Source organism: Oryx dammah, unplaced genomic scaffold, assembly GCF_014754425.2.
Source record: "Oryx dammah isolate SB20612 unplaced genomic scaffold, SCBI_Odam_1.1 HiC_scaffold_18, whole genome shotgun sequence".
NCBI lineage: Eukaryota > Metazoa > Chordata > Mammalia > Artiodactyla > Bovidae > Oryx > Oryx dammah.
Window position 1 is genome coordinate 113,637,427 of NW_024070202.1, and position 24,739 is coordinate 113,662,165.

Consider the following 24,739-nt stretch of genomic DNA (forward strand, 5'->3'; position numbering starts at 1 on the left):
CCCAGGGACATGGCAGTGAAAGAGCAGAGTCCTACCCACTGGATCACCAGGGATGTCCTCATGCTTCCCCCTTGAAGTGAGCACAAACACGTCAGTTCCCCTGAGGGGTCTGACATCAGTTCACATGGTTCGAGTGAGCTGTACCTGTGTAAAGAATGATGTTGCAAGGAGTAGTGGGTGGGACTCAGTGGTGTTTGGGACTCAGAGCTCCTTCTGAGCTCTCTGTGGGTTTCCCCATTACTGCTTCAGGCTCACGAGGACATTCTTTGGAAAATTCAAAGCATATCAGCCTGGCTTGGGTCTGCTGGGGTGAGCTTTTGGCTCAGTGTCGAGTGGGGAACGTCTGAATAAATACATAAGGCAAGGGGCAAAGGACGGGGGAGGAGAGAGACAGAGGCAGAGGATCGGGAGAGGAATCCACGTGTCCCCAGAGCTTCCAAGGACCTTGCCGAAATGCAGATTCCCATTCAGCACGCTGAGCTAGAGCCCAGGATTCTGCATTCCTAACCTGCATTCCCAGGGTGTTACAGAAGCTGCTGGCCTGTGAATCTCGCCTAGAGTAGCAAGGAGTGTAAACACAGCAGGAGTGGGGAGGAGCCAAGCTTCCGGGGCCAGGTCTTCTGAGCCAGTCTTTTTCCTGCCCTGGGACAAAAGCTTGGATAATTAGTTCTCACCACGTGGCATCTCCACCGTAGGCTTGACAGCGGAGGAAACAACAGTTCAGCCATTGTTACAGTGAGCCTTTTCAATATATGAACTTGAAGTTACAAAGGGAACATAAAGGATTTTGGAATGTTCACTCAATCCCAGCCAGCCCTTCACTGCACCACCGTGGAGGCTGAATTAGAGACAAAAGGAGAATGTGGTCATGTGTTATGTAGTGAATCTAGGCACAGGATGTACAAGTGGTTATGGTACTATTTTTGCCTTTTTTTCCCCCCCAAAATAAAATGGGGGAAGAAAAGTTAGGAGTCTCAAAAACATTCTCAACCAATTTGTTCTGAAATTAAGGGGAAGAAAGTCTTAGGGGAAAATAAAATTATCTTCAAGATCCCAGTAGGTTACTTTGAAGCTGGTTTGGGCCTTTCATTTTTGTATCTTGTAATCTGTGTAGCCCCTGTGCCCAGCACAGGACAAAAATAATAGTCTTCTAGAAATGGCCTCACAGAACCCCATACCGAAGGAGGGATGCACGTGCAATTTCAGGCCCAGAGAGGGCGTGATGGAAACAGCCAGAGGCAGACTCAGGATTCTAACCCAGACCAGGTCGTCCCTCATCTCACCTAACAACAAGACTGCTGTACATTTACAAAGAGTCACATGTCACTTGTGGGCCTCACCCAGAACGCAGGTGTTAAGAGGTATGAGGTATGCGTAAGTGTTCTTCCATCTTGGGGGCGTGACAAGTAGTGACACCCTGCCACACACCACACCTCACCTCCACACATCCCTTTTTGAAATCAGCACAACGCAGGAGAGCAGTGCAGCCTTTATTAAGGTTGGGCCCCGGGTCACTTGGAGCTGGTGTACTTGGTCACGGCCTTGGTGCCCTCGGACACGGCGTGCTTGGCCAGCTCCCCAGGCAGCAGCAGACGCACGGCTGTCTGGACCTCCCGGGACGTCAGTGTGGTTCGGCCCGAGTACTGGGCCAGCCGGGCGGCCTCGCCGGCCAGCCGCTCAAACAGATCATTCACGAATGAGTTCATGATGCTCATGGCCTTGGAGGAGATGCCGATGTCGGGGTGCACCTGGGGAAGCAGCAGGACCAATCTGTTAACAGGGGGGCTCTGCCTGATGCTGCAAGCCCCACCCCCAAGTTGGGGACCACAAGGCTGCCTCATCACCCTCTTTCCAGAGGCCAGACAGGTTACTACTATAGCCAAGTTAAAAAAAAAAAAGTTTCTCCCAACTGCAAGAGATAAGGAAAGCTGCCTCTTTTTCCCTTCTTTTTTCCATTTAATGATTTGCACAGCGTTTTGTACCATGGATGCCTCATAGTTTATATCACCATCCCTCTCTTCATGGACATGTAGGGGGTGTGCTTACTTTTTGCTATTACATCGTGTTATAATAAATACATGTCTTTAACACTTAACACTTGTACGAGTAAGCTGGTTATTCCTAGAAGTTCCTAGAGGGCTGGTGCACATAACTTGGTAGATCATTAACCAGATTATTTTCCAGAAAGGGCGCACCTAGGACATACTCTCCGCACCAGACTGGAGTGAGGAGACTGGGATCTGGAGCTGTCCTGTGAGTCCCTGTGGGACCTTACACAAGGCACTTTCCTCTGAGCCTGTTTCCTCTTCTGTCACACCAGCTTTTGAACTAGGTGATCTCTAGTAAAACAAACGGGAGGGACCTTATAATAATCCTAACACGTGAGCAGGCAGACACCATTTCTCTGCAAAAAGTAAAAGTAAAGTGAAGTTGTTCAGTCGTGTCCAACTCTTTGTGACCCCATGGACTGTAGTCTACCAGGCTCCTCCATCCATAGGATTTTCCAGGCAAGAGTACTGGAGTGGGTTCCCATTTCCTTCTCCAGGGGATCTTCCTGACCCAGGGTCTTCCGTGCTGTAGGCAGACACTTTACCATCTGAGACACCATTTCTCTGCGAAGTGGGAGGGAAGTGACTGCTGACATACACATCAGGCCAGTGATGGAGGTGAATAGACACCTTGGCTCCTGGCCCGGCCACTCCCTCTCCACACAGCCTCTGGGGGTCACGGACCTGACAGTGGGAAGCCTGAGCCGGACCCTGGTCATCGCATCTTCTTCCCTGGAGGTGGCCGGGGCCGTGCCCTCCCCCTCGACCGGGGGGACCCATTCAGCAGCTCTCTTCGGGGAGCCCAGTCCTGCCCCAATGCTCCCTTCACAACTTTGGAGCCGAAAAGCTAGGCTAAGCTGCAGGGGGCTCACTAACACCAGCTCCCACCCCACTGTCATCAGGACCCTGGAGTCTTCTCTGCTGCTGCTCTTTGGCCCGTCCACGTGAGTGCCGGGCCCACCCTGTGAGAGCACTCCTAGAGACCCCGGCCGTCCACTCACTCAAATTGCTTATGGGATTTCAGACCGGAGACAAGGTCCATGTCTGGGGTCTGGTCTCACAAGGGGTGAGACTCAGGCAAGTGAGGGGAGACCCAAGGCAGGCAGCTCACTGCCAGGCCCAGCTCTGCTGAGCGGGGCGGAGCATTTGAGGCCAGGTGGCCTGGGATCCTTCAGACACAGCAGTTGCGTGCCCTTTGGTGGCAGTGTGTGAGCCCCAGGAGTAGATGGTCCTCACAGGTGCGCTGGGAGTCTGAGTGTGGGTTACATTTGGGGCTTACCCAGAGTCAGGGCTGGCCGGGGCTGGGGGGCTGGGGTAACCTCCACTGCTGCCAGGTCATGTGACCCAGTCACCCTGCTGAGCCCTTAGTACCTTAGGCTCCTTATCTATAAGGTAGACCAACCCCTTAGCCCCTCAAAGATGGCGCGCTGCCCACCTGGGGGGCTCGCCCAAGACCACAGTTCATTGGAGCTACTCCTCGCTTCGGCCACGGCTAACTAGTCCCTCTTGTTTGGACCAGCACGTTTGACACCTGATCGCCGTCAGCCCTGCACTTTCTGGTGGTCTTCCTTTACTTCAACTGCCCCACTAAGGTCCCACATGACTGTTTCATCTGTCCCAGAGCCCTGTAGCCTCTGGACCAGGGTGGGAGCATGTGTGAATCACCTCCTGCCCATCACAGGCTCAGGACAGACGGAGCGGCCCCTCGGGGCCTCTGAAATGAAGAGCGACCCCACAAGAGGGGCTCAGGGGCCTTTGTGCAGGGAGTGAACTCCATCCAGGCCCTTTCCAGGCTTTTGCCAGCCCCCGCCCCACGCCCATGGTGGCCCCCCACGCTCACCTGCTTGAGCACCTTGTAGATGTACATGGAGTAGGTTTCTTTGCGCCGGCTGCGCCTTCTGGACTTCTTGTCCCCAGGACTCCGGCCCCGCCGGCCCCCAGACTGCTGCAGCTGTCCGTGCTCAGCGCTCATCCTCCTGGTCCTCCCGGCAGCCTCCTCCCACGTCTTGGGCGAACTTTTAAGAGTTCAGCTGCCCGTCCACCTGGAGGAGCTGGGGGCCAGCACCTGGGCGCAGGGGCGGGGCCAGGCCCAACCCTGTTCAGAACGTGCTCTCCGTTAATCCTGAAAGAGCCTAATGGCTTCTTCCTCTCCACCGCCCCCAGGATTCCATCTCTGAATAAGCCTCCAACAGCCCCCTTCCCCACCCTTCCGTCTCCCAAAATACTTGTAACACACATGTTAGAGTTCAGGCTGTGCACTCACTCAGCCCCCACGTGCTTGCATGGATGGCAGTGCTGGAGAGCGTCAAGAGGAGCACAAGGCCCTCAGCACCGCCCACCAAGTGATAGTGCTCTTCACTCAGTCTCACAAGCGTTATTCATTCATTCACTTGGTGACCCCATGGACTGTAGCCCGCCAAGCTCCTCTGTCCATGGAATTCTCCAGGCAAGAACACTGGAGTGGGTTGCCCTTCTACAGGGCATCTTCCTGACCTAGAGGTCAAACCCAGGTCTTCTGCATTGCAGGCAGATTCTTTACCATCAGAGCCACCAGGGAAGCCCCGCTCCCCTTCTCCGAGGGCCTACAATTTAGCTGGAGAGATGACTGGTTCGCCGGAAACCATCAAGGAAGGGTGAAAGGGTAAAAAGTTTGTGAAACTGAGTTAGGAAAAAAACGTAGTGAGGTCATCACAGAGCACCAAGCTGAGCTCCCTGTGATATCTGGCAGCTACCTGCTTCACACATGGTCATGTATATATGTCAGCGTGACTCTCCCAATTCACCTCGTTCTCCCCTTCCCCCCAGGCCTACATGAACCTCCTCTACCCTTTTTCTCTGTTTCTGCCTGGAACTAGGTTCATCTATACCATTTTTCTAGATTCCATATACATGCATTAAAATATATTTTTCTCTTTCTGACTTACTTCTCTCTCTCTCTCTCTCTCTATATATATATATATTTTAAAGATAGGCTATAGAAATAGACAATTGATTTTAAAAAAGAAGAAACCTCTGGCTTCAGGAAATAAATGGGGATTTGAAGCTGGTCTGGTAGGATATGCATGCGTGCACAGTTGTGCCCAACTCTTTGCGACCCCATGGATCTTGCATTTTCCAGGCAAAAATACTGGATCAGGTTGCCATTTCCTTCTCCAGGGGATCTTCCCCACTCAGGATTCAAACCAGGATCTCTTGCCTCTCCTGCACTGGCAGGCTGATTCTTTACCACTGTGCCACCTGGGAAGCCCCTGGTAGGATGGGTACAATTTTAACTGGGGAGAGAGATTTTAGTTGGGAGGAAAGGGAGAAAGAAATCAGTGGGTGTGGTTTCGGGGAAGCAGAAGATGGAGCGGAACCTGAGCCCAGACAGGTGAAGGAGGCAGGAACCACAGCTGACAGGGAGGGTTTCAGTGAAGGTGGAAGCGACTGGAAGAAGCTGGAGTGAGAAACACGGGGTGCTCTCTGTGAACATGGGGCCCCTGTGGAAGTAAGCTGTGAAGGGAAGGGGAAAAAAAGGTGCTATTCTGCAGAGAAGGTGGTCTCACTTTGTACCTAGTGTGACTATTTCAGGTCCTTGAACGCTGTGGTTAAGGAAATCGAGAGCAACGGGTAAGCCCAGGCTGTGGGGAGAAGAGGGTTTTCCCAATAAAGAGGTGGGGAGGAGCCAAATGAGCATCACCTGCCATAGGTGCCTGAGCATCCTCCACCTCACCACCCCCCACACCCCCGGTTCCCACCATTCAGCTGTGGCTGGGCGCCGGGGGTTGGAGGAGCAGGAGGGAGACTCTCGATCCAAAATAAGGCACTGATTTTAGGCACTTGTAGTAATGTGTATTTCGTGGGATTTTTAAAACATTTTTAAAAATGTTGAGGTTAGCCTTGTTTCTGGACAAGCTGACCAGCCTACTGCGTCCCTTCCCCCTGTCCTGGACACCCCAACAGACTTCAGCGGGAGTTCACACAACCAGGCCCTCCCTTTGCCAAAGTAGCAGCTCTCCGTCTCTGTTCCCATTATCCTCCTAGCCAAACCTCTGGACACTCAGGACAGACTGAGCCATTTTTCTCTGGGCCCCCACCTTGAGGCACAAAGCAACCAGGCCAGGCCCCTGGGGGTCAGAGGGCGGAGTCAGAGTGGAGTCCCTCACTCCAGCCTTGGAATCTAGGGCTCAGCTGCAGGCACTCACCTGATACCGTCCCCTCTGCCCAGGGCAGCTCTGGGACTCCACGGCCATCTGAGAAGACCCTACTCACCTTTCAAGTTAGAGCACCGATCCCAGCTTTCTGGGCAGCTACTCACGAGAAACTCCCCTCCCTTTTAAGGTCTCTTGTGTAGCCTACCATCCAAGTTACAAGTTAAAGGGCACTGATGAAATGCCCTTTCTGTCTTACTGGTTTTCCCATTGGACCACGAGCTCCTCGGGGGTTTAGACACCATCGGGGACTTTTTTTGTTTTACTGTCTTAGAAACCATGGCTGTGCATGTTTCCCCCCCTGGGGGAAACAGGGATGGTTGCTGAGACTTCAGAGGTGAAGGCAGGCAGGAAGCCTGGTGGCACAAAGGCTGGATGTGCTATTAAAGTTCAGACAGGCTAAGCAAAGCCCTGGCATGGAGTTTTGATAAAGTGGATGCAGCGCTAATGAAAATTAAGGCCATGGACAGGCTAACATCACAGAACTTCTTGTATCCCACCAGGAATACAGCAGCAGCAGCACTGGGCAACTCTCAGCAATGTCAATTCCTGGTCTCACTAGACCTACTGAACCAGAAACTCCGAGGCGAGACCCAGCAGTCTGTGATCCAATGAGCCATCAGCTGATTCTGACACACATTAATGTTTGTGAACCACTGGCCTAAGTAAAGGCATGAGTTCAAATCAGAAGGGAAGAGAGTTCTTCAAGTACCCATGGACAGTCCTCAGTTTGCACCCAGCCCATGCTGAGGGCAGGTGAATGGTGGCACCGCAGGGAGGAGCAGGAGAGGACCCAGAGACCCAAGGAGGAAGGCGGGGACCATGGCTTCTTCTTTCTTTATTGGACGCTTTGTAGATGTCACGCAGGTCTAAAAGTTACATCGTTAAATAATTATTTAAAAACCGACCAGGATTAAGGCCCTGGTCCAGAGCTCCAAACCAGAAGCAGAAAGGAATGGGGGTGGTGGGCTGGGGGGGGTATTCCTCCAACATCACCAAAACCCAGAGAACGAGGATCCTAAGCTTTTTCACAGGCCAACCTGGGGCACGGGCCCGCGGGCTGACCTTCGGAGGCCTCTGGCTGCATCACTATCGGGTCATAACCAGCGAGGAGCTGGCGGGATCAGCCAGCCGAGTCCAGACATGGACACAGTAGCTGGAAGGACAGGAGACAGACAGGTCCTGTCCAGCTGTAGATAGGATCACAGAGTGCAGCTAAGGCAGGTGGGGGCAAGGGGCTGGGGAGCAGTATTGCAGCAATGCAGGATGTGGCCCCGGGGGCCCAGCCCAGCCAGCCCAGCCGGCAAGGGCTCACACGTTGTGGGTCCGCCTGGTGGGCTGGGGCTCCTCGCCCACCAGCTTGGACTTGAGGTGCTCCTTGTAGGCGAGGATGTCTCCAGGCCACTTGGTGATTGTCTGCTTCTCACAGACCCAGATTTCCTGTGCAACCTGGAGAGCAAACCCCAGACTTAGTCACCCTGGCCAACGCCCTTCCCACCCCAGCCCAGGAAACTGTTCCCGGCAGAGTCTGAGAAAAAAACCCCGTAAGCTCCCACTGGCCCACATCCAGCTCTATTTCACCCCTCAGCATTCCTGAGGATGGTCTAATCTAGACACCGTACCCAACAGGGGGTGGGGCCTTCCAAGCCGGAACCCGCCGGTCACCCCAACTGCCAGTTCCCCAGCAGGACCCAGACCTGTTCAGGGCTTCACTCTTGGCTCCCTGTCTTTCTCACAGCTTCAGAGAAATGACCGGCAGCTTTCTCCCCAGTGACAAGCAGGAGCCCTCTGTCTAATCCAGAGTCTCCTTAGTATAATACTATTTCCAGGCTGAAGAATCCTGGAAACAATAGCAAAAGCACCCTGTTCGCTAGTCAATTCTCTCCCTGATTTTGGCCAACGATGGCAAGTAAGCTAATGGCCCCAAACAGCTAATGAAGAATGAAAGTATTTCTGCGAAGGCTTTCTAAGTTTCTCAGAGAACCGTAAGATCTGGTCCTCTCCACCCTACGTCCTGCGCCCTTTTCCCAAACATGGTAACGTGGATTCAGTGTCCCCCACGTGCCGTGGGGGGGTGCTACCCCCGACCACGCCCTGGCTGGGAGTCTCACCTGCTGGATGAGTCTGAAGTCGTGGCTGACCAGCATCAGACCACCCTCAAAGTCATTGATGGCATCTGCCAGGGCGTCGATGGTCTCAATGTCCAGGTGGTTGGTGGGCTCGTCCAGGAAGAGCATGTGGGGGTTCTGCCAGGCCAGCCAGGCCAGACACACTCGGCACTTCTGCCCATCAGACAGGTTCCGGATTGGGCTCACCTGCATGGAATCACGTCATTTACGAGGTCTGGGGTTGCCCTCATCATGCATCAAGACTCACCTCTCCCCATAGCTTCTCTGTTACCCCACAGAGAGCGGGGCTCAGGAAGACCCAAGATCACACAGTAAGACAGTGGCACCCTGGCAGTCCCTCAAGGGCCTAGGGGACACACCTGGAAGTCTGAAGCCCTGCCTCGGCACAGAGTCTTCACGCAGTGCAGCCGTCAGGGGACCTGAGTCTGGATCAGAGGACCCTGTATTCTAGGTCTCAACTGCCCTTGCTTTTAACACCATGGCCCATCCTGCTAGTTTCGGGGCAAGGGCATGTCAGAGACCAGCACACCACCCCCCACCCTCCCTTGAGACTTCAGAGCTGTAACCACCTAGAGCAGAGGGAAAAACAGACGCCCAGCCCATGTCTCCCAGTTGCCTGGGGTCCTCCCACCCCAATCCGCTGACCTGCTGTTTCCCAGTGAGACCGTATCGCCCAATGATCTTCCGCATTTCCTCCTTCTCCTTGATCTCGGGGTAGCATTTCATCATGTACTCCAAAGGCGAGAGGTCCAAGTCTAGCTGCTCCTGTAAATGCTACAGGGGGAGAAAAAAAGAACCCACCCAGGTGTGCCTGGTGTTCTTCAAAGGCAGCCTGCCAGGGTACCTGCCACGTACCGTCTCTCTACCTCTCCCTGGGCAGCTGTTCAAGACTGCAGAAGCACCCAGGAGCTGACCTGGGCACATGCAGCCCTGCTCTCACACCCTGGGCAACTCCCCGCTCCCCGCCAGGACTATACCTGATGGTAACGCCCTATCTTGACATGAGAGTGTTTTCGGATCATTCCGTCTGTGGGCAGTAGCTATAGGAAGATTAAAAAAAAAAGAGCAGACAGTGGAAAGATAAGCACACAGACAAGGAAACCTGGTCAGAAGCAGAGACAGGAAGCAAACATACATTCACACCGAGCAAGACTCCTACAACTTCCAAAACAGAACCCGCACCACCACCTCACAAACTGCTCTGCTGGCCACTCGGAGAAAATACACCGAGACAGGTGTTCTTGGGGAGGCAGACACACACACCACACGACCCACTGGGCAGTTATTAAAGGACTACTCTCCCACGCACTGAACTATGACAGAAACATACATTTTCTACAATAAAAACACTTCTAAATGCACAGAAGCTCCTGTGTTCTAAACGCTCTGAATGAAGACACGGTAAGACAGTGAGAATAGGCCTGGGTTTCTTGCACAGGTTCTCTCTCACACACACTCCTTCTCCCAGTTTTCTCTAAGAAAATGCCCCAAACATCACACTGGCCAGTGATGACCTGCCCCCCAGAGGACAGCTCACTCATCAAGAAAGCACACAGGCCCTCCCAGACCAGAGGCCCTTGCATGCTGCCCCCCAACCCTGACACACTAGCATCATGGAGTCCCATGCCCCCAGTTGGCACCATACCTCTCCAGTTAGCAGCTTCAGAAGAGTTGACTTCCCTGCTCCATTGGGCCCCACCAGAGCCACTCGGGTGTCGAGATCGATACCGAACTCTAGATTGTTGTAGATGCAAGGCTGAGGTGGGCAGGGGAGAGAAACAGACCCAGGGGTAGGGTGATCAATCCAACTGGCAGAGCAATTGCGCTGAGCCCCCAGTCACCACTAGAGGCGGTGGGAATGAGGGGGAAGGAGGCTCCCATGGCAGCCCCTACCCACTGCCCTGACCCACCAACGTGGCTGAGCAATGTCCCCTCCAAGTACTTGAAGGGGACCCCCACTCCTCTAAGGCTCTCAGTGAGGCAACCCAGGCTGCCAGGCCGGAAAACTCCCCAGCACCACAAGGGTTAGCAGATGCGGTCAGCAAACAGGACACTCTTCTCGCCAGCTGACACCTTGTACAATGTAACCCAGTCTCCCAACCACACCCAAGTACTCACCCCATCTTTTGTATACTTGAAGCTGACATTCTGCACCATAATAACAGGTGGAGGGATCTTGCCACATGGTGGGAAATAAAATGACAGCGTCTAGGAAGAGGATAAAGAGGTGTTTATCAAGTCAGGTCCTTCCTTATCCACCTCACCTTAGGCTGCATAATTCCACCCAACCAGACCCTACCTTGTCGCTCACAACCCTCTCTGTCAGTCCTGATGCCATCATTTTCTGTAGCGTCTTCTCCTTGCTCTGGGCCTGCCGGGCCAGCTTAGCACTGCCATGACCAAACCTAGCAATGTAGTTCTGAAAGAGTGCAGAGAAGGGGCTTGCGTGTGGGCAGGTACCCCACGATTCATCTGAAAAGAGGGTAAAGGACTTCTCTAGCCCCCTCACCTCCCGAGACACCTTCCGTCAGCTCTCTCGGAGGAGGAGATCACGGCCCTACCTTCATGTGTGCGATCTGATCCTGCTCCCAGTGAAACCTCTTCATCTGGTTCTCTTCCAGCTCCAGCCGTGTCTTCACATACTGATCATAATTACCCTGCAGGAAGACGCACCGGGTGAGATGGGCAGCGTTGGCCTTGGCCCTGGGTCCTCACTCAGGGGGTGTTCAAGATGGCACCTGACTTGACCCTGGCTATGAGGTGGTGCAGCGGGGAAATAGGAAGTGCATTAAAGAAACATATTCTGGGACTTCCCCGCTGGTCCAGCGGTTAAGACTCTGAGCTCCTAATGCAGGTGGCCCGGGTTCGATCCATCATTAGGGAACTAGATCCCACATGCTGCAACTAAGACCCAACACAGTCAAATAAATAAATATTAAAAACAAAAAACCAGCATATCTGAATCTAGAAGCTGAGGTCTTTTCAAACTGTGTGCCTCTCCTTCCTAGAGCAGGGCTTCAGACTAAATCCTTGGGTTAGCCATAAAGACACCCACAGCCCAGGCAGGAGCCCTGAAAACTACTATCGTACTGATCATCAAGAGGCTCACAGCCTTCCAAGGGCACGTGCATCCCCTCCCCACCTGGAGAGGCTGAAGCCCCAGGCAGGCCACAAGAACTGCCTCCAGGTGGGAAGACACCAGACCAGTCAGATTTAGGACCTAGCAAACCCTGCACTATGGACTACCATGGGGTCTGTCTGCAAACACCCAGACTCAAGCTAAACACCCATCAAAGAGTCTGACAAGTAAGTTACAGGACAGCCACTCAATGGAATACCATGCAGTCACTGGAAAAAAAAGGGGGGGGACAATTTAAATATACTCATATGGAAAGCTTGCAAGACATATTAAAATTTAAACTCAACCGACAGAATCGTGGTATGCGTACATAAAATTTTTTACAAATGCTTGTAAGTACATGTGAAATTTCTGAAAAACTATGTAAGAACTATTAATACTCCTCTGGTGAGTACTACTATGAATAAAGAGGAATTCTATTTTTCATAAGCAGCTACTCAAGAAGGCAGAGGGCAGCAAGGCCTGCCTGGGCACCATGAAGAGGCAGCCTCTCTGCATAAGGCAAACATACACCCCGTGCACAGGCTGCCAATCTGTGGCCTATGGCCTGAAAGCAATTACTTTAGGACTAAAATAAAACAGGCTGCAGAACTCCCTGTCCACATCTTTTTATAGCAAGAGGTAGAAAAGGGTTGCTAAGTCAGTTTTTTTCAAAGGAGAACTTCATGGAATCGGTAAGCACAGAGGGTGCTGTGGAGAAGCTGGAGCCCACTCACCGTGTAATACTTCAGCTTCTTGTTGTGCATGTGAATGATGTTGGTACAGACACCATTCAGGAAGTCCTGGGAATGGGAGACGAGGACCAAGATGCGCTTAAAACTGCAAAGCCAGAGAACCAATCAGGGAGGAGCTCAACAAGGTAGACAGTTCACAACAGGGGAGCTGAACGTCGGGCCCAGAAAACCTTCATCCTTTCCCACCTTTATGCCTGAGCGTCCTTTAAATTTCCTGGCAAATTCCCAGCTCTCTCCACTTAAGCTGCCAGTGCTCAATCTATGTGTAAGGACACTAGACATTTTTCAAAGTGTGGTGAGGCAGTCGAAATTCCTCAAACTTTTGTTCTAACTTTCAAAAGAATGGAGTGGAGATGGCAGTAATAGTGATGGTAAAATCAAAAGTGTGCACCCATAAACTTTAAAGCCAGTGCAAATTGGAATGGGTATAGTAAAAATCACCGGGCTCTCCTTTTCATATTACTTCTTTCATAGCTCAGTTGGTAAAGAATTTGCCTGCGATGCAGTAGACCCAGGTTCAATTCCTAGGTTGGGAAGATGCCTTGGAGAAGGAAATGGTAACTCACTCCAGTATTCTTGGGTGGAGAATCCCATGGGCAGAGAAACCTGGCAGGCTACAGTCCATGGGGTCACAAGAGTCAGACATGACTTAGCGACTAAACCACTCCTTTTTATAAAGAAGGTACGAGGTCACTGCAGAGACCATGAAAAGCTTCTTCTAGAAGGCAACTTTCCAGGTTACCTGGCAACTTTCCAGGTTATCTGGCTCTCAAGCAAAGGACCACGGCCATATGGGCTATTTTTCTCTGTCACTGCATCATGATCTTATATAAGGATCTCTGTTTAATATGATATAAATACAATTAAGAAAAAATATTATCTTTAATAAAGATGTTATATTTTAAATAATAGGAAAAAAACAAAAAAATAAAACAAAAAAATTCATATATTTCAAACTAAACAAAAGCTAACAAAATGGCCTGCCCTAAAGGTGGTTACTGGGCTTTGCTGGTGGCTGAGCAGTATAGAACCAGCCTGCAATGCAAGAGACATGGATTTGATCCCTGGGTGGGCAAGATCCTCTAGAGAAAAAAATGGCAACCCACTCCAGTATTCCTGTCTAGAGAATCCCACGGACAGACGAGCCTGGCGGGCTAGAGTCCATGGAGTCATAACGAGTTGGACACGACTGAGCGACTAAACAAGAACAAAGGTGGTCATCACCTTTTCAGTCTGGTCTTCCCTCTAGCCTCACTTCGCTCCATTGCTCACTGCTCTAGTATCACTGTGGGTCTCCCCTGGACTCTGCTCAGCCCCTCCCTGAGGACCTGCCCCATCTCCCCAGCCCCGTCTCTTACGTCTTTAGCTCTTCTTCCAACCACACACAAGCATCGAGGTCCAGGTGGTTGGTGGGCTCATCCAGGAGCAGCATGAAGGGTCGAATGAAGAGGGCTCTGAAGACAGGAAAGGAGACAGAACCACTTCAGTCTACCACGCGCTACATAGGAGGGGATGGCCTGCCTGCTACCTGCTGCTCTGGTCAGGCCTGCACTGAGTCCTGAAATCAACTCTAGGGTCTACACCTCAGACAAAAGGTGAGAAGCAGGAGAGAAACCAGAGATGAAGGGTGGGGGTTAAAGAGCAGAAAACAGAACTGAGAAGCAGAGGGAAGATGTAGCTCAGACATAAGGCTGTAAAAGCTCGTTATGAGTCTATAAGTCTTTTACACTAAGGTTGGTGACCATTGGGATACACAAAAGGATACAGAAAAAGTACACTGCTAAAAAGCATTCAGGTGAAACCTAACTGGTGGGTTTGTTAGACTCTAACAAAGAGGCCCAAGAATGTTCTTTTCTTAGATGGCATCTCAAGACAGGAGGAACAAGAGGACAGCGCTGGTCCCACCCCTGCGGTCACATCTGCAGCGCTTTTTAGAAACCAGGTTTCCGGACGTCTGACTCCAGCACAGCTGTGAAGAGGCCAGGAAATCTGTGTGTGTAAAAGCTCCCTAGTGAATCTGAGGCTACAACTCCTTGCCGGCAAGTGAAACCAAGGCTCTTATGTTCCAGGGCACACTCATGCAGCCTTGCTGAAGCAGTGTATCAAGCCTCCCGAAGGCTCTGCACAGAGATGGGTTGGGGAAGGAACCACTTATGTGACTGGGGACTTCTTGAGGGATCAGTGCAGAAATGACGGCCTACAGAAACTAGTTCTGGGTCAGGTCAAGAGAGAGCAAGAAGGACAGATATCCTAGCAGCTGCCTAACAATTTATCTTTATACAACAAGAATTAGAAAGGCTGAAGCCCAAAAAGCAGGGAGGGGAGAGGAGTCAAGAGGAAAGAGACAGACCTAGCCTCTCATTTACCTAGAGCTGGTCCTAGGATTCCTGAACATGGTGCTGAAGTCCAACAGGGACCACGTGGGTCAGGAAGCTCACTCCTTAGCTCATGTACATCACCCTCTCCCCTCCACACTGTCAGTATCTGGCACGGACTGACCACCGACCCCTGTTCTAAACAGTTCTGTGGGAGAGAGCACTCAACCCTGAGAAGAGACAGGGTGCCACGGAGGGCAGAGGTCGGGGAGACGCACCTGGCGAGGGCAACCCGCATCCTCCAGCCCCCACTGAAGTCTTTGAGCTTCTTGCGTTGCATGGCGGGCGTGAAACCCAGTCCGTGCAAGATCCGCGAGGCTCTCATCTCCGCCTTGTCAGCATCCAGCTCCTCCAGCCGCTCATAGAGCTCTAAGAGCTTCTCACACTCCGCTGTGGATTGTGCGTGGCCAGTGAGGCTCCCGGGGCCTTTCCCGGGGGGAAGCCACCCCACGCCCCTGGGTCCGGAGCCCTACCATCCTCGTGAGCCAGCCGCTCAGCTTCCCTCTCCAGCATGGCCCGCTCCGTGTCCACTTCCATCACACACTGCAGGGGCGTCTTGTCACTAGGGGGCATCTCCCGAGTCAGATGGTAGATGTCAATGTGCTCGGGGATGGGCACTTCGCGTTTCCCAATAGCAGAGAGCAGCATGGACTTTCCTGAGAGGGGCAGGCAACAAACATGCAGAAAAGGGGACGCTCAGCACAGCTCTGCCTGTCATTGCCCTACATCAGTCCCTCCACTCCAGTCAAACCAAGTCAGTTCAGTCGCTCAGTCATGTCCGACTCTTTGCAACCCCATGGACTGCAGCACGCCAGGCTCGCCTGTCCATCACCAACTCCCGGATCCCACCCAACTCATGTCCATTGCGTCAGTGATGCCATCCTACCATCTCATCCTTTGTCATCCCCTTCTCCCACCATCAGTATTTCCCAGTCAAACCAAGACCTTCCCGTTTATTGAGTCCTTTCTTTCCTTTCGTTCATTCAAAGCCTATGACTGCCCCCTCCATGGGACACGGCTCTGCCACGTCCTGTCCCAGCCCTCTTATGTGAAGTCTGTGCGCCTACAGACGCTTCACACACCACTCCCACCTGCTCCTACCCACTTCTCCAGCACCTACTGCCTGCAGCGACTCACATGGTACTTATCACATGACTACTCTGTATGGTGAGCATATCTGTACACAGCTGGTGCTAAGGAAACACTTGCTGAGCAACAGATGAGCCAAGGAGAGATACCTCCCACCTTGCTTTCCAAGGGCCTCACCAATTCCATTCAAGCCGATGAGGCCATAGCGACGGCCCGAGTTTAATTCCAGTTTGGTGTCACTGAGCAGCTCTTGACCATGGAAGGTGAGGGAGAGGTTGATGATGTGGGCATCGGTACTGTTGGGGTGAGAGGCAAGGACGCCAGTGACGGCTCGAGCAGCAGCTTTCTTCATTTCGAAGTCCTCCAGCTCCTTGGTCAGCAAATCCACTTCTGGGGACAGAAAAGAAAAGCAATCTGGGAAGAGGGCTGTAAGACACGCTAAGCTCTTACACAAAAAGGCACGTCTTGGGGCATCTGGGTGGCTCAGTCAGAAGGGCATCAGACTTTTACTGTGAGGGCTTGAGGGCTCAGGCCCCTGCTTGGGCATTTGTGGCTTTTGCTCTTCTTTAAGTTACCATATATTAACACATAAAAATCCAAAGGCTGAATGAGGCATGTCCTGAAGGAACAGGGTTCAAGATCAGGTTGAGCTGACTCAGGTGTTTCACAAGCTTTAACAAGGTCTACACTACATGTAGTTCGGCCCTGGTATCCTGCTTTCGTGGACATTTTTTACTTCACAACTTGTCCTTTTAATTCTAACCTCTTGTTCTTAGATGATATGATGCACGGTAGCAATGGCCAGAACTCCAAATCGTCCTCCATGAGTGTGTATTAAAGAACTAGCTGTCATTGTTCAGTCACTGGGTCATGTCTCACTCTTTGTGACCCCATGGACTGTAGTCCGCCAGGCTCCTCCGTCCATGGGATTTCCCAGGCAAGAATACTGCAGTGGTTGCCATTTCCTTCTCCAGGGGATCTTTCCAACCCAGGAATCGAACCCGTGTCTTTTTCATGGGCAGGCGGATTCTTTAGCACTGAGCTATCAGGGAAGCCCCCAAATTAGTATCAATGCCCCAGAGAAAGCAGATGCTACAGAGGTGCAGTTCTCTTCCTCTACAATCTAGAGAGCTTCCAGGTGCTAATTCCAAGAAGCTATACTGCCTGGAAGGGACCAGTACGAGAAAATACAGAGGGTTCCAGGGCAGTTCTGATGGAGGAGAGGAATTTAAAAAGTCTCCTTTCTACACAGTTGAGTCACCAGGCTTCTCACAGCCCCATTTTGTGCCAATCCTTGTTACAGATCTTGAGAAGACAGTGTAGAGAGAAGTTTATGATCTAGATTAGGAGTTAGTAAACTTTTTCTTAAAGGGCCAGATGGTAAGTATTTTAGGGTTATAGCCCTAGTAGCAAAATCACAACTATACGTAGGTATATCCATTACCATTTGAAACATAACCACTTAAAAAATGTAAAAAACATTCTTAGCCTGGGAGGGGGTGGCCTACAAAAAAAGCTGGCCACATTTGGCCAGCTGCCTGCTTTTGTAAATAAAGTTTTACTGGGAGACAGTCACACCCAACATTTTCATGTTGTCTATGGCTGCTTTCCACCACAATGGCAAAGCTGAACAGCTGCATCAGAGACCATATGGCCCACAGAGCTGCAAATATTCACTATCTGGATCTTTACAGAAAAAAGTTTGCCGATCTCTGGACTGTATCTCCATGTGCTCAGGCAAGAAGATCAAAATTAAAGGAAAGCTACACAGCCAACCCTCTGTATCCACAGTTCTGCATCCAAAATCATGTTTAATCCAAAAGTGGATTAAAAAAAACACTCCAGAAAGTTCCAAATAGTAAAACTTGAATTTGCCACACACTGGCAACTATTTCTTGTATTTATGTTGTATTAGGTACAGTAAGTAATTTAGAGATGTGCCAGGTTATATGCAAAGACTACATACACCATTCTATGTGACAGTCTTGAGCATCTGTGGATTCTGGTATCCACAGGGATCCTGGGACCAACCCCCAGCAGACACTGAGACACAGCTATACAACTTTTCTCTTGATCTTTACCAGTTTATTGGAGAAGGAAATGGCAACCCACTCAAGTACTCTTGCCTGGAAAATTCCATGGATGGAGGAACCTGATAGGCTACAGTCCATGGGGTTGCAAAGAGTCAAACACAACTGTGAGTGACTTGACTTTTCCACTTTATAGCATCTATGGCCTAAGTCATCTCTTGAGCTTTAAAAGTAAGACTTATACCTCACTCTTGGCCTATAGCATCCTAGAAAACAGGCTCAAAATTTAAGTGAACAGCACTGAATAAATGGAGAAAGGATTCTGGAATAAACTAAAAGGAATACTGTAGACTTCACAAGCAGCCCCTTTCTATTCATTTCCCAAACAAGGGGACCAGATGAACTCCAGTACCCATCCTAAAGAGTCTCACATTCGAAAGGCTGAGTAGTTTGTCAGAAGTCACTTTCTTTGATATTTCTTGATCTTTCCATATCTCACTACCTAAAGAAGACCATATAGCAATGGTGACTACCAGGTTGGAGAATTAAGTAATTCCAAAGTCAGAGAAGAGAGCAGACCCAGTCTTGTGAGAGAGGACAGATGATCCATTAGTTATGAAAGCAGAAACAACCCTGGGTCCTGGCAATAAGAAATATTTTCAGAGAGAACGCTGGGAAAAAACCCAGATTTTATATTTTAGAACAGTAGCTCCCTGAGGAAGCAGGGTGAAACCCAAAGCTCCCTACTGAGTTAGGGGTGGTACAGCTGGGTTTGCCCTGACAAATTCTGGTTTTCTAGGGAGAAAGGCAAAGAAGTTTGTAATGGGAACTGTGGACAAGAGTCTCAAAGTGGGATTCGGTTATCTACTTTTCCAACTCGTCCAGAAAGTACTACAGAATTGAGGGTTAACCCCTGTTCCTGAGAGCCTAGAGGGAACCCTACTTCACAGATCACAATTCAGTCTACTCGTTCCCTTCCACCATTCTTACCTTCCCATCTCTCCACTATCCTGACCAGGAAGAAAACTGCCTGAGTTGACTACACTAGTCCTCCCTCATAATTCTTATTTTGGAGACAATTCCTATCATTTAGCTCTCTCCTCGAAATCATTTTAAACCCTGTTTTTTTTTTTTTTTTTGGAATTCCTGTCTCTCTATTGCAACTTGCATGAATAATTCTCTCCTCTTGTAACTTTACCTAGTATCTCTGTCTGCAAGGATAATCATGCAAAAAAAGAAGTATTACCCAAGACACAGTCCCTGCACTCAAAGATCAAACAATTCAGATGGAGAGACAGATACAATGAAGGTAACACTGGGACGACTCCCCTGGAGGTTCAGTGGTTGGGACTCCTTACTTCCTCTGCAGGGGGCATGGGTTGAATCCCCTAGTCTAGGAACTACGATTCCATATGCCGTGTGGTACCGGCCAAAGAAAAAGCAACCCTAGAGATAGTGTGTTTGTGTGCACGCACACGCTCAGTTGTGTCCGACTCTGTGACCCCATGGACTGTAGCCCACCAGGCTCCTCTGTCCATGGGATTCTCCAGGCAAGAATACTGGAGTGGGCTGCCATTCCTTCTCCAAGGATCTTCTCAACCCAGGGACTAAACCTGGGTTTCCTGCATTGCAGGCAGATTCTTTACCATCTGAGCCACAGGGAAGCCCTGGATAGACAGTACAAGGATATAGTGAATAGCAGTATTATTGAGATCAGGCTTGACAGGGAAAGATTTTACCACCTTGAGCTGGGCCCTAAGAGAAATGTCAAATGTAGCTAGTACAAAAATTAGAGTATAAGAATCTCAATTTGTAAGTGGACAGAAACGTGATGACTATTCAAGGGGCAACAGTAGACAATACAGAAGGCCTGTTTAGAGAGCTTTTAGGGGCAAGAAAAAGGCTGGCATAGACAGCCAAGAGCCTGGAATATTCTTTATCACACACTTCCCTGTTTCCCCATCTAGACTGCAAGTTATCAGAGGAAAGCCCATGCTTATAGTGCCTCAGTATTCAGTGATCTCGTGTCTAATACTTGAGAAGTGCTTGTAACAGAAACACATCTCTTTCCCAGGAAAAACCCATAAAACAATTCATATGTTTCCCTCTTATTGGTACAGCCACTGCCTCAGGAGGACAAGGGTATCAGGTGGCTAACAGCCTGGCACACTGCCTCCATGTGTAGAAATGAAAATTCAGAAAGGGGCAGGGAACTGACCACCAAATCTAGAAGACAGGGCAGCAAGGCAGCACAAAAACTCATATTTGCTTGCCACTGTGTATGTGAGAACTGTGTTCAGTTTCCTTGATCAAACTCCAACCCTACTGGTTTGGTTCATCATGAAAAGTCTGTGGCACCAGATACACTCTCTGGCACCTCTAGCATCCCGACTCAGATTCCAGCAGGGGCATCCACTGGGTCCCAGCAACCATCCCAGGAACCCACCTCTCCCTCTATTCACCTGTGGTCTCTTGGCCATTGGCCTCCTCATTTCTCTCCTCTGCCACCTGTGGCTCTGTGATGGCATCTCCGTTTTCTTCATGTCCTTTTCTGGGCCGCTGCCGGGCTTTGGCAGCTTCCTTCTTTTTGGCTGCCTTCTTCTTAGCCAGGTCGGAGGGCATGGTGATGAACCACAGGGAAACCGTTACTGTTCTTCCAGAAAGCCTGAAGGAAGGCAAACACCCCCAAATTCTAAACTTCCGCACAGTGCCTGGGCCTTGTGCTCCATCCGTCTCAGGAATGCCCTAGCAAGCTTCTGGTACCCAGCTCCGCCCAAGCCTAAAGTCGCTTCCAACTTTTGTCAGGATGTCTCCAGCCAGTTCGACTTCTCTGCCGCTCTTCCCATCTCACCAGCTCTTCCTTCGGGGCTTTGTCCACCAATCCCCACGGCCTCGCTCTGGAGACGCTCCTCCTTTCCGGGCCTCCACTTGAGGGACCGGGTTCTGCCCCTCGGCACAGGTACCCGGTCTCCAGTTTCCCCACAACTTGGCGCTCCACGCTCTGGCCGGCCGCCTCACTTTCCCGGGCTTCCTCCCTCCCGTCTACCTCAGGCCTCCTCCCCGTCTTTCCCCTCCACACCACCCGGCCGCCGAGTCCAGCTTGTCCCCGGGGCGCCCTCGTCTTCCCCCCCACCCCCCGTTGTGGGTACCCCCCGGAGTCTCTTCATTCGCCACCCACCACCACCCCTCCGAGTCTCCCCCAGCCTCCGCCCGTCAGCTTCTCTCTCTTGGCTCCTTCTCCTCCCTTGCAGTCGCCTCCATCCCAGCCCAGTCCCTCCTCCCTCTTCTAGTCCCCCCCTCCGCCTCACCCCCTCACCGGCCGGCACCCTCCCCCGCCCCCGCCTCCTCCTAGCGCCCCTTCCCCCAACTCACTGGGCCTCGCCGCTCGGCCTCTGTCGCAACAGAGCGGCTTCTTGAGCTCCTCCGCGTGCGGCCGGCTCACCAGCCAATCACGGCCTCGCGCGGCTCTCGTCGCGCCGCCGCGCAGACTCCTGGGAAGTGTCGTCCTCCGGCCACCGCTGCCGAACCTGAGACCCGCTCCTCGAGAACTACCGCGGATCCCAGGGGCCTCGCGGGCCGCAGTGACGTCATCACGATGCGCGCGGCTGAGGGGGACTGGAGTCCCAGAGCCCTCTCTGCTAGCGGTCCGCTTCGGGCGCCGGAAGCGGTGAGTCCCAGTCTTGCTCCTCAGAGGAGCGGCTGCGCCGTCCCCGGCTCCCCTGCCTCTGGAATAGCTGAGGGGTTATGCGGAGCTACCGGCTTCAACAGGGCCGCCAAACCGGCTCAGACAGCAGAGAGAGCTACTACACTTCCCAGCAGGCGTCAGGCAGCAATGGGTTGAAACAATGGCGGGGGGCGGGACGGGGAGGAGGAGGAGGAGGAAGGATGAGCCGACCGGTGAGAGAGGGCCGGGAAAACGCTCGTCGCTTCCAAGAGGATGCGAAGAACAGAATTATCCCTCCGTGAAGGAAAGGCGTCCTCGTTCCGTGAAACCGAAGCTTTAGAGGCTGGTCCAGTGATAACCAAACTTTAGACTGTGCCGAGCGTTGTTCCTGAATCGTCGCTGCTCTGCTTATCCACTGCAGAACTTGTTAACTTTCCATCCAAAGCCAGTAAGTTTGATGGGAAGAGCCCTGAAGTGAAAATCCAGACTTAGGAGTTTACCTTTATAACGTCACTTGCCCGTTAGTTTTTTTTTTTTTTTTCTTCCTTTCCCCTCGTTACTTTTCATAGTTTAAAACCCCTCACGGACTTCTCATAGCCTGCAGTAAGCAAATCCTAAATCTGTAGTCTATCAAATACTTCTCCAGGTTTCTGATCAGTAGTGCCTCCCACAGGGACACGGCTAGAGGGAGCAGAGCAAGCTGTTATTTCCGGCACTGGAAACTGCAAATCTCAGTTTGTTCCTTGGCTTAAGGGAAGCACCTGATCCAAAAGTAGACCCCCGACCCTTTAAAAAAAAAAGTGAGCTCACTTCATTTCCTCATAGGATTAGTTTTCCTTCTCAAACTTGATGCTCCAGTAGAATCTAATTACTTGCGTTTCTGAGGTAAGCCATGCCATTTCACACCTCTTGCCTTTAAGCATGCCTTTTCCTAGACTAACCCTCACCAACGTGTGACTCAGAGCTAGATACTAGAGTTGCAACGGTGGTACGTCATTCTCTGGTCTCAAGGAACTCACAGTTAAGAATGCCAACTAAAAGTTACTGCTCACCATCCGGTTTTAGAACGATGAGGTCACTAGCTACTGCAGTCATGGAGCTTCCACACACCTTGAAAAGAGTTCAGGACAGAGATCAGGAAAGAGGCACTCTGTGCTCTGGGGAAAATTGACAAAACAGACCTTCAGATATTTTCTGGGGAAGATTTTATGAGCCCAGTTTCTTGCATCTTCTCATGTCTAAAAAAGTAGAGACATCTGCTCTTTGAGGCTAGGAACAACCTTCTGCCAAAATGTGTTTGACTGCACATACCCCTCCCCCCACCACTTCCACCAGCCACCAATCATATATATACTCACCTCTCTGCTACTTCTTCAGAGTAGTTTCTCAGAGCTATCTGAAAGGCTGTCTCCTGGGCTATAGTTCTCATTAGGCCCCCAAATAAAACTTAACTCACAACTCTCACATTGTGCTTTTTTTTTTTTTTTCAACCGACAAGATGAAAAATTTAAAAAGGAAACAGATCATGACATGTAGGTAATAAGTGCCATACGGGCCAAAGCATTGTTCTAGGTAGAGATATACAGACAGTAGTTAACTGCTTGCAGTGCCCTTCTTTATGAAACAAGGAAGTTGTATATGATTGTGGTTCACATAAAATTACTCATGCAAGCACCTAGCCTCCTGGGAGGTTTACAATATGCCTGCCTCTTCCAACCTCATTAAAATGCCTGGTCACAGGCAGGTTTCAGGTTACAGATAACTAACATAATTATACTCCTTCATTTATACCATCAAATTTAATTCCCCCAACAGACTCTAAAGTGGGTATAAATACAATTTTACAGATTGGAAATAAAGGCACAGCGCTATTAAAAAAATAACACTGCTGGTAGGAAACAGTACCAGTGTTTGAAGCTCAAATCTTCTGGTACTAGGAACCACTCCAGCTCTGTAAAGTGACTTGGGATGGCAAGGACTAACGAGTTACTAAATCTACCTGCAGACCAACCAATCACATCCATGATTTCCCATAAATAAACAGTTGCTGGGCAAAATCTCCTCCAGCACAGTAAGAGTGACTTAGAAAAGTTAGAAGTTCTGCCATTCTCATCCAGGGTTTAGATCTCTTGCAGGGGACAGACCTGGGCATGAAGGAAAAGTTCAGTTCCGTTCAGTCAGTCATGTCCAACATGCAAAGATCTCGTCCTCTGTTGTTCCCTTCTCCTCCTGCCCTCATTCTTTCCCAGCATCAGGGTCTTTTCCAGTGAGTCAGCTCTTGGCATCAGGTGGCCAAAGTATTGGAGCTTCAGCTTCAGCATCAGTCCTTCCAATGAATATTTAGGATTGATTTCCTTTGGGATTGACTGGTTTGATCTCCTTTCTGTCCAAGGGACTCTCAAGAGTCTTTTTCCAATGCCACAATTTGAAGGCATCAAGTCTTTGGCACTCAGCCTTCTTTATGGTCCAACTCTCACATCCATACATGACTAGGGGGGAAACCATAGCTTTGACTAGACAGACCTTTGTCAGCAAAGTAATCTTTGCTTTTTAATATGCTGTCTAGGTTGGTCATAGCTTTTCTTCCAAGGAGAAGAAATTTCATGGCTGCAGTCACCATCTGCAGTGGTTTTGGAGCCCAAGAAAATAAAGTCTCTCCCTGTTTCCATTGTTTCCCCGTCTATTTGCCATGAAGTGATGGGACCAGATGCCATGACCTTAGTTTTTTGAATGTTGAGGTGAAGCCAACTTTCTCACTCTCCTCTTTCACTTTCATCTCAAGAGAGAGGCTCTTTAGTTCCTTTTCACTTGTGCTTCATCCAGTCCAGCATTTCACGTGATGTACACTGTATATAAATTAAATAAGCAGGGTGACAATATACAGCCTTGACATACTCTTTTCCCAGTTTGGAATCAGTCCGTTGTTCCATGTCCAGTTCTAACTGTTGCTTCTTGACCTACATACAGATTTCTTAAGAGGCAGGTAAGGTGGTCTGGTATTCCCATCTCTTCAGGAATTTTCCACAGTTTGTTGTGATCCACACAGTCAAAGGCTTTGGTGTAGTCAATAAAGCAGAAGTAGATGTTTTTCTGGAACTCTCGTTTTTTTTTGATGATCCAGTGGATGTTGATCTCTGGTACCTCTGCCTTTTCTAAATCCAGCTTGAACATCTGGAAGTTCTCGGTTCACATACTGTTGAAGCCTGGCTTGGAGAATTTTGAGCATTACTTTGCTAGCATGTGAGATGAGTGCAATTGTGCAGCAGTTTGAACATTGTCTGGCATTGCCTTTCTTTGGGATTGGAATCAAAACTGACCTTTTCCAGTCCTGTGACCACTGC

General features: G+C 50.5%; 2 protein-coding genes across 3 annotated transcripts; both read right to left on the reverse strand.

Moving 5' to 3' along the window:
- Window positions 1-1,492: 1,492 nt before the first annotated feature.
- LOC120877932 (histone H2B type 2-E1) lies at window positions 1,493-4,104 on the reverse strand. Its single transcript, XM_040260430.1, has 2 exons — window positions 3,889-4,104; window positions 1,493-1,748 (listed from the first exon to the last, which is right to left on the reverse strand). The coding sequence occupies exons 1-2, from the start codon at window positions 4,018-4,020 to the stop codon at window positions 1,512-1,514; spliced, it is 369 nt and encodes a 122-aa protein (XP_040116364.1). The 5' UTR covers window positions 4,021-4,104; the 3' UTR covers window positions 1,493-1,511.
- A 2,954-nt stretch (window positions 4,105-7,058) lies between these two features.
- On the reverse strand, window positions 7,059-23,665 carry LOC120877891 (ATP-binding cassette sub-family F member 2). Of its 2 annotated transcripts, none has more exons than XM_040260345.1 (15): window positions 21,107-23,665; window positions 20,197-20,399; window positions 15,882-16,094; window positions 15,089-15,271; window positions 14,834-15,005; window positions 13,599-13,694; window positions 12,223-12,325; window positions 10,929-11,024; window positions 10,667-10,786; window positions 10,486-10,575; window positions 10,013-10,123; window positions 9,345-9,407; window positions 9,013-9,141; window positions 8,350-8,553; window positions 7,059-7,687 (listed from the first exon to the last, which is right to left on the reverse strand). In XM_040260345.1, the coding sequence occupies exons 2-15, from the start codon at window positions 20,354-20,356 to the stop codon at window positions 7,550-7,552; spliced, it is 1,878 nt and encodes a 625-aa protein (XP_040116279.1). In that variant the 5' UTR covers window positions 20,357-20,399; window positions 21,107-23,665; the 3' UTR covers window positions 7,059-7,549. The 2 variants fall into 2 exon arrangements, with proteins under 2 accessions (XP_040116279.1, XP_040116280.1); XM_040260346.1 differs by lacking the exon at window positions 21,107-23,665 and adding an exon at window positions 20,586-21,034.
- Window positions 23,666-24,739: the final 1,074 nt, after the last annotated feature.

Excerpts from the sequence above, each read along its gene's own strand:
- LOC120877932 (XM_040260430.1), bottom strand. The coding sequence starts at position 4,020 with ATGAGCGCTGAGCACGGACAGCTGCAGCAGTCTGGGGGCCGGCGGGGC. Across the intron at positions 1,749-3,888 it reads TCTACAAGGTGCTCAAGCAG|GTGCACCCCGACATCGGCAT; the intron begins GTGAGCGTGGGG and ends CTGCTTCCCCAG.
- LOC120877891 (XM_040260345.1), bottom strand. The coding sequence starts at position 20,356 with ATGCCCTCCGACCTGGCTAAGAAGAAGGCAGCCAAAAAGAAGGAAGCT. Across the intron at positions 13,695-14,833 it reads ATGCGGGTTGCCCTCGCCAG|AGCCCTCTTCATTCGACCCT; the intron begins GTGCGTCTCCCC and ends TCCTGTCTTCAG. Across the intron at positions 12,326-13,598 it reads TTGGAAGAAGAGCTAAAGAC|TTTTAAGCGCATCTTGGTCC; the intron begins GTAAGAGACGGG and ends CTGGCTTTGCAG.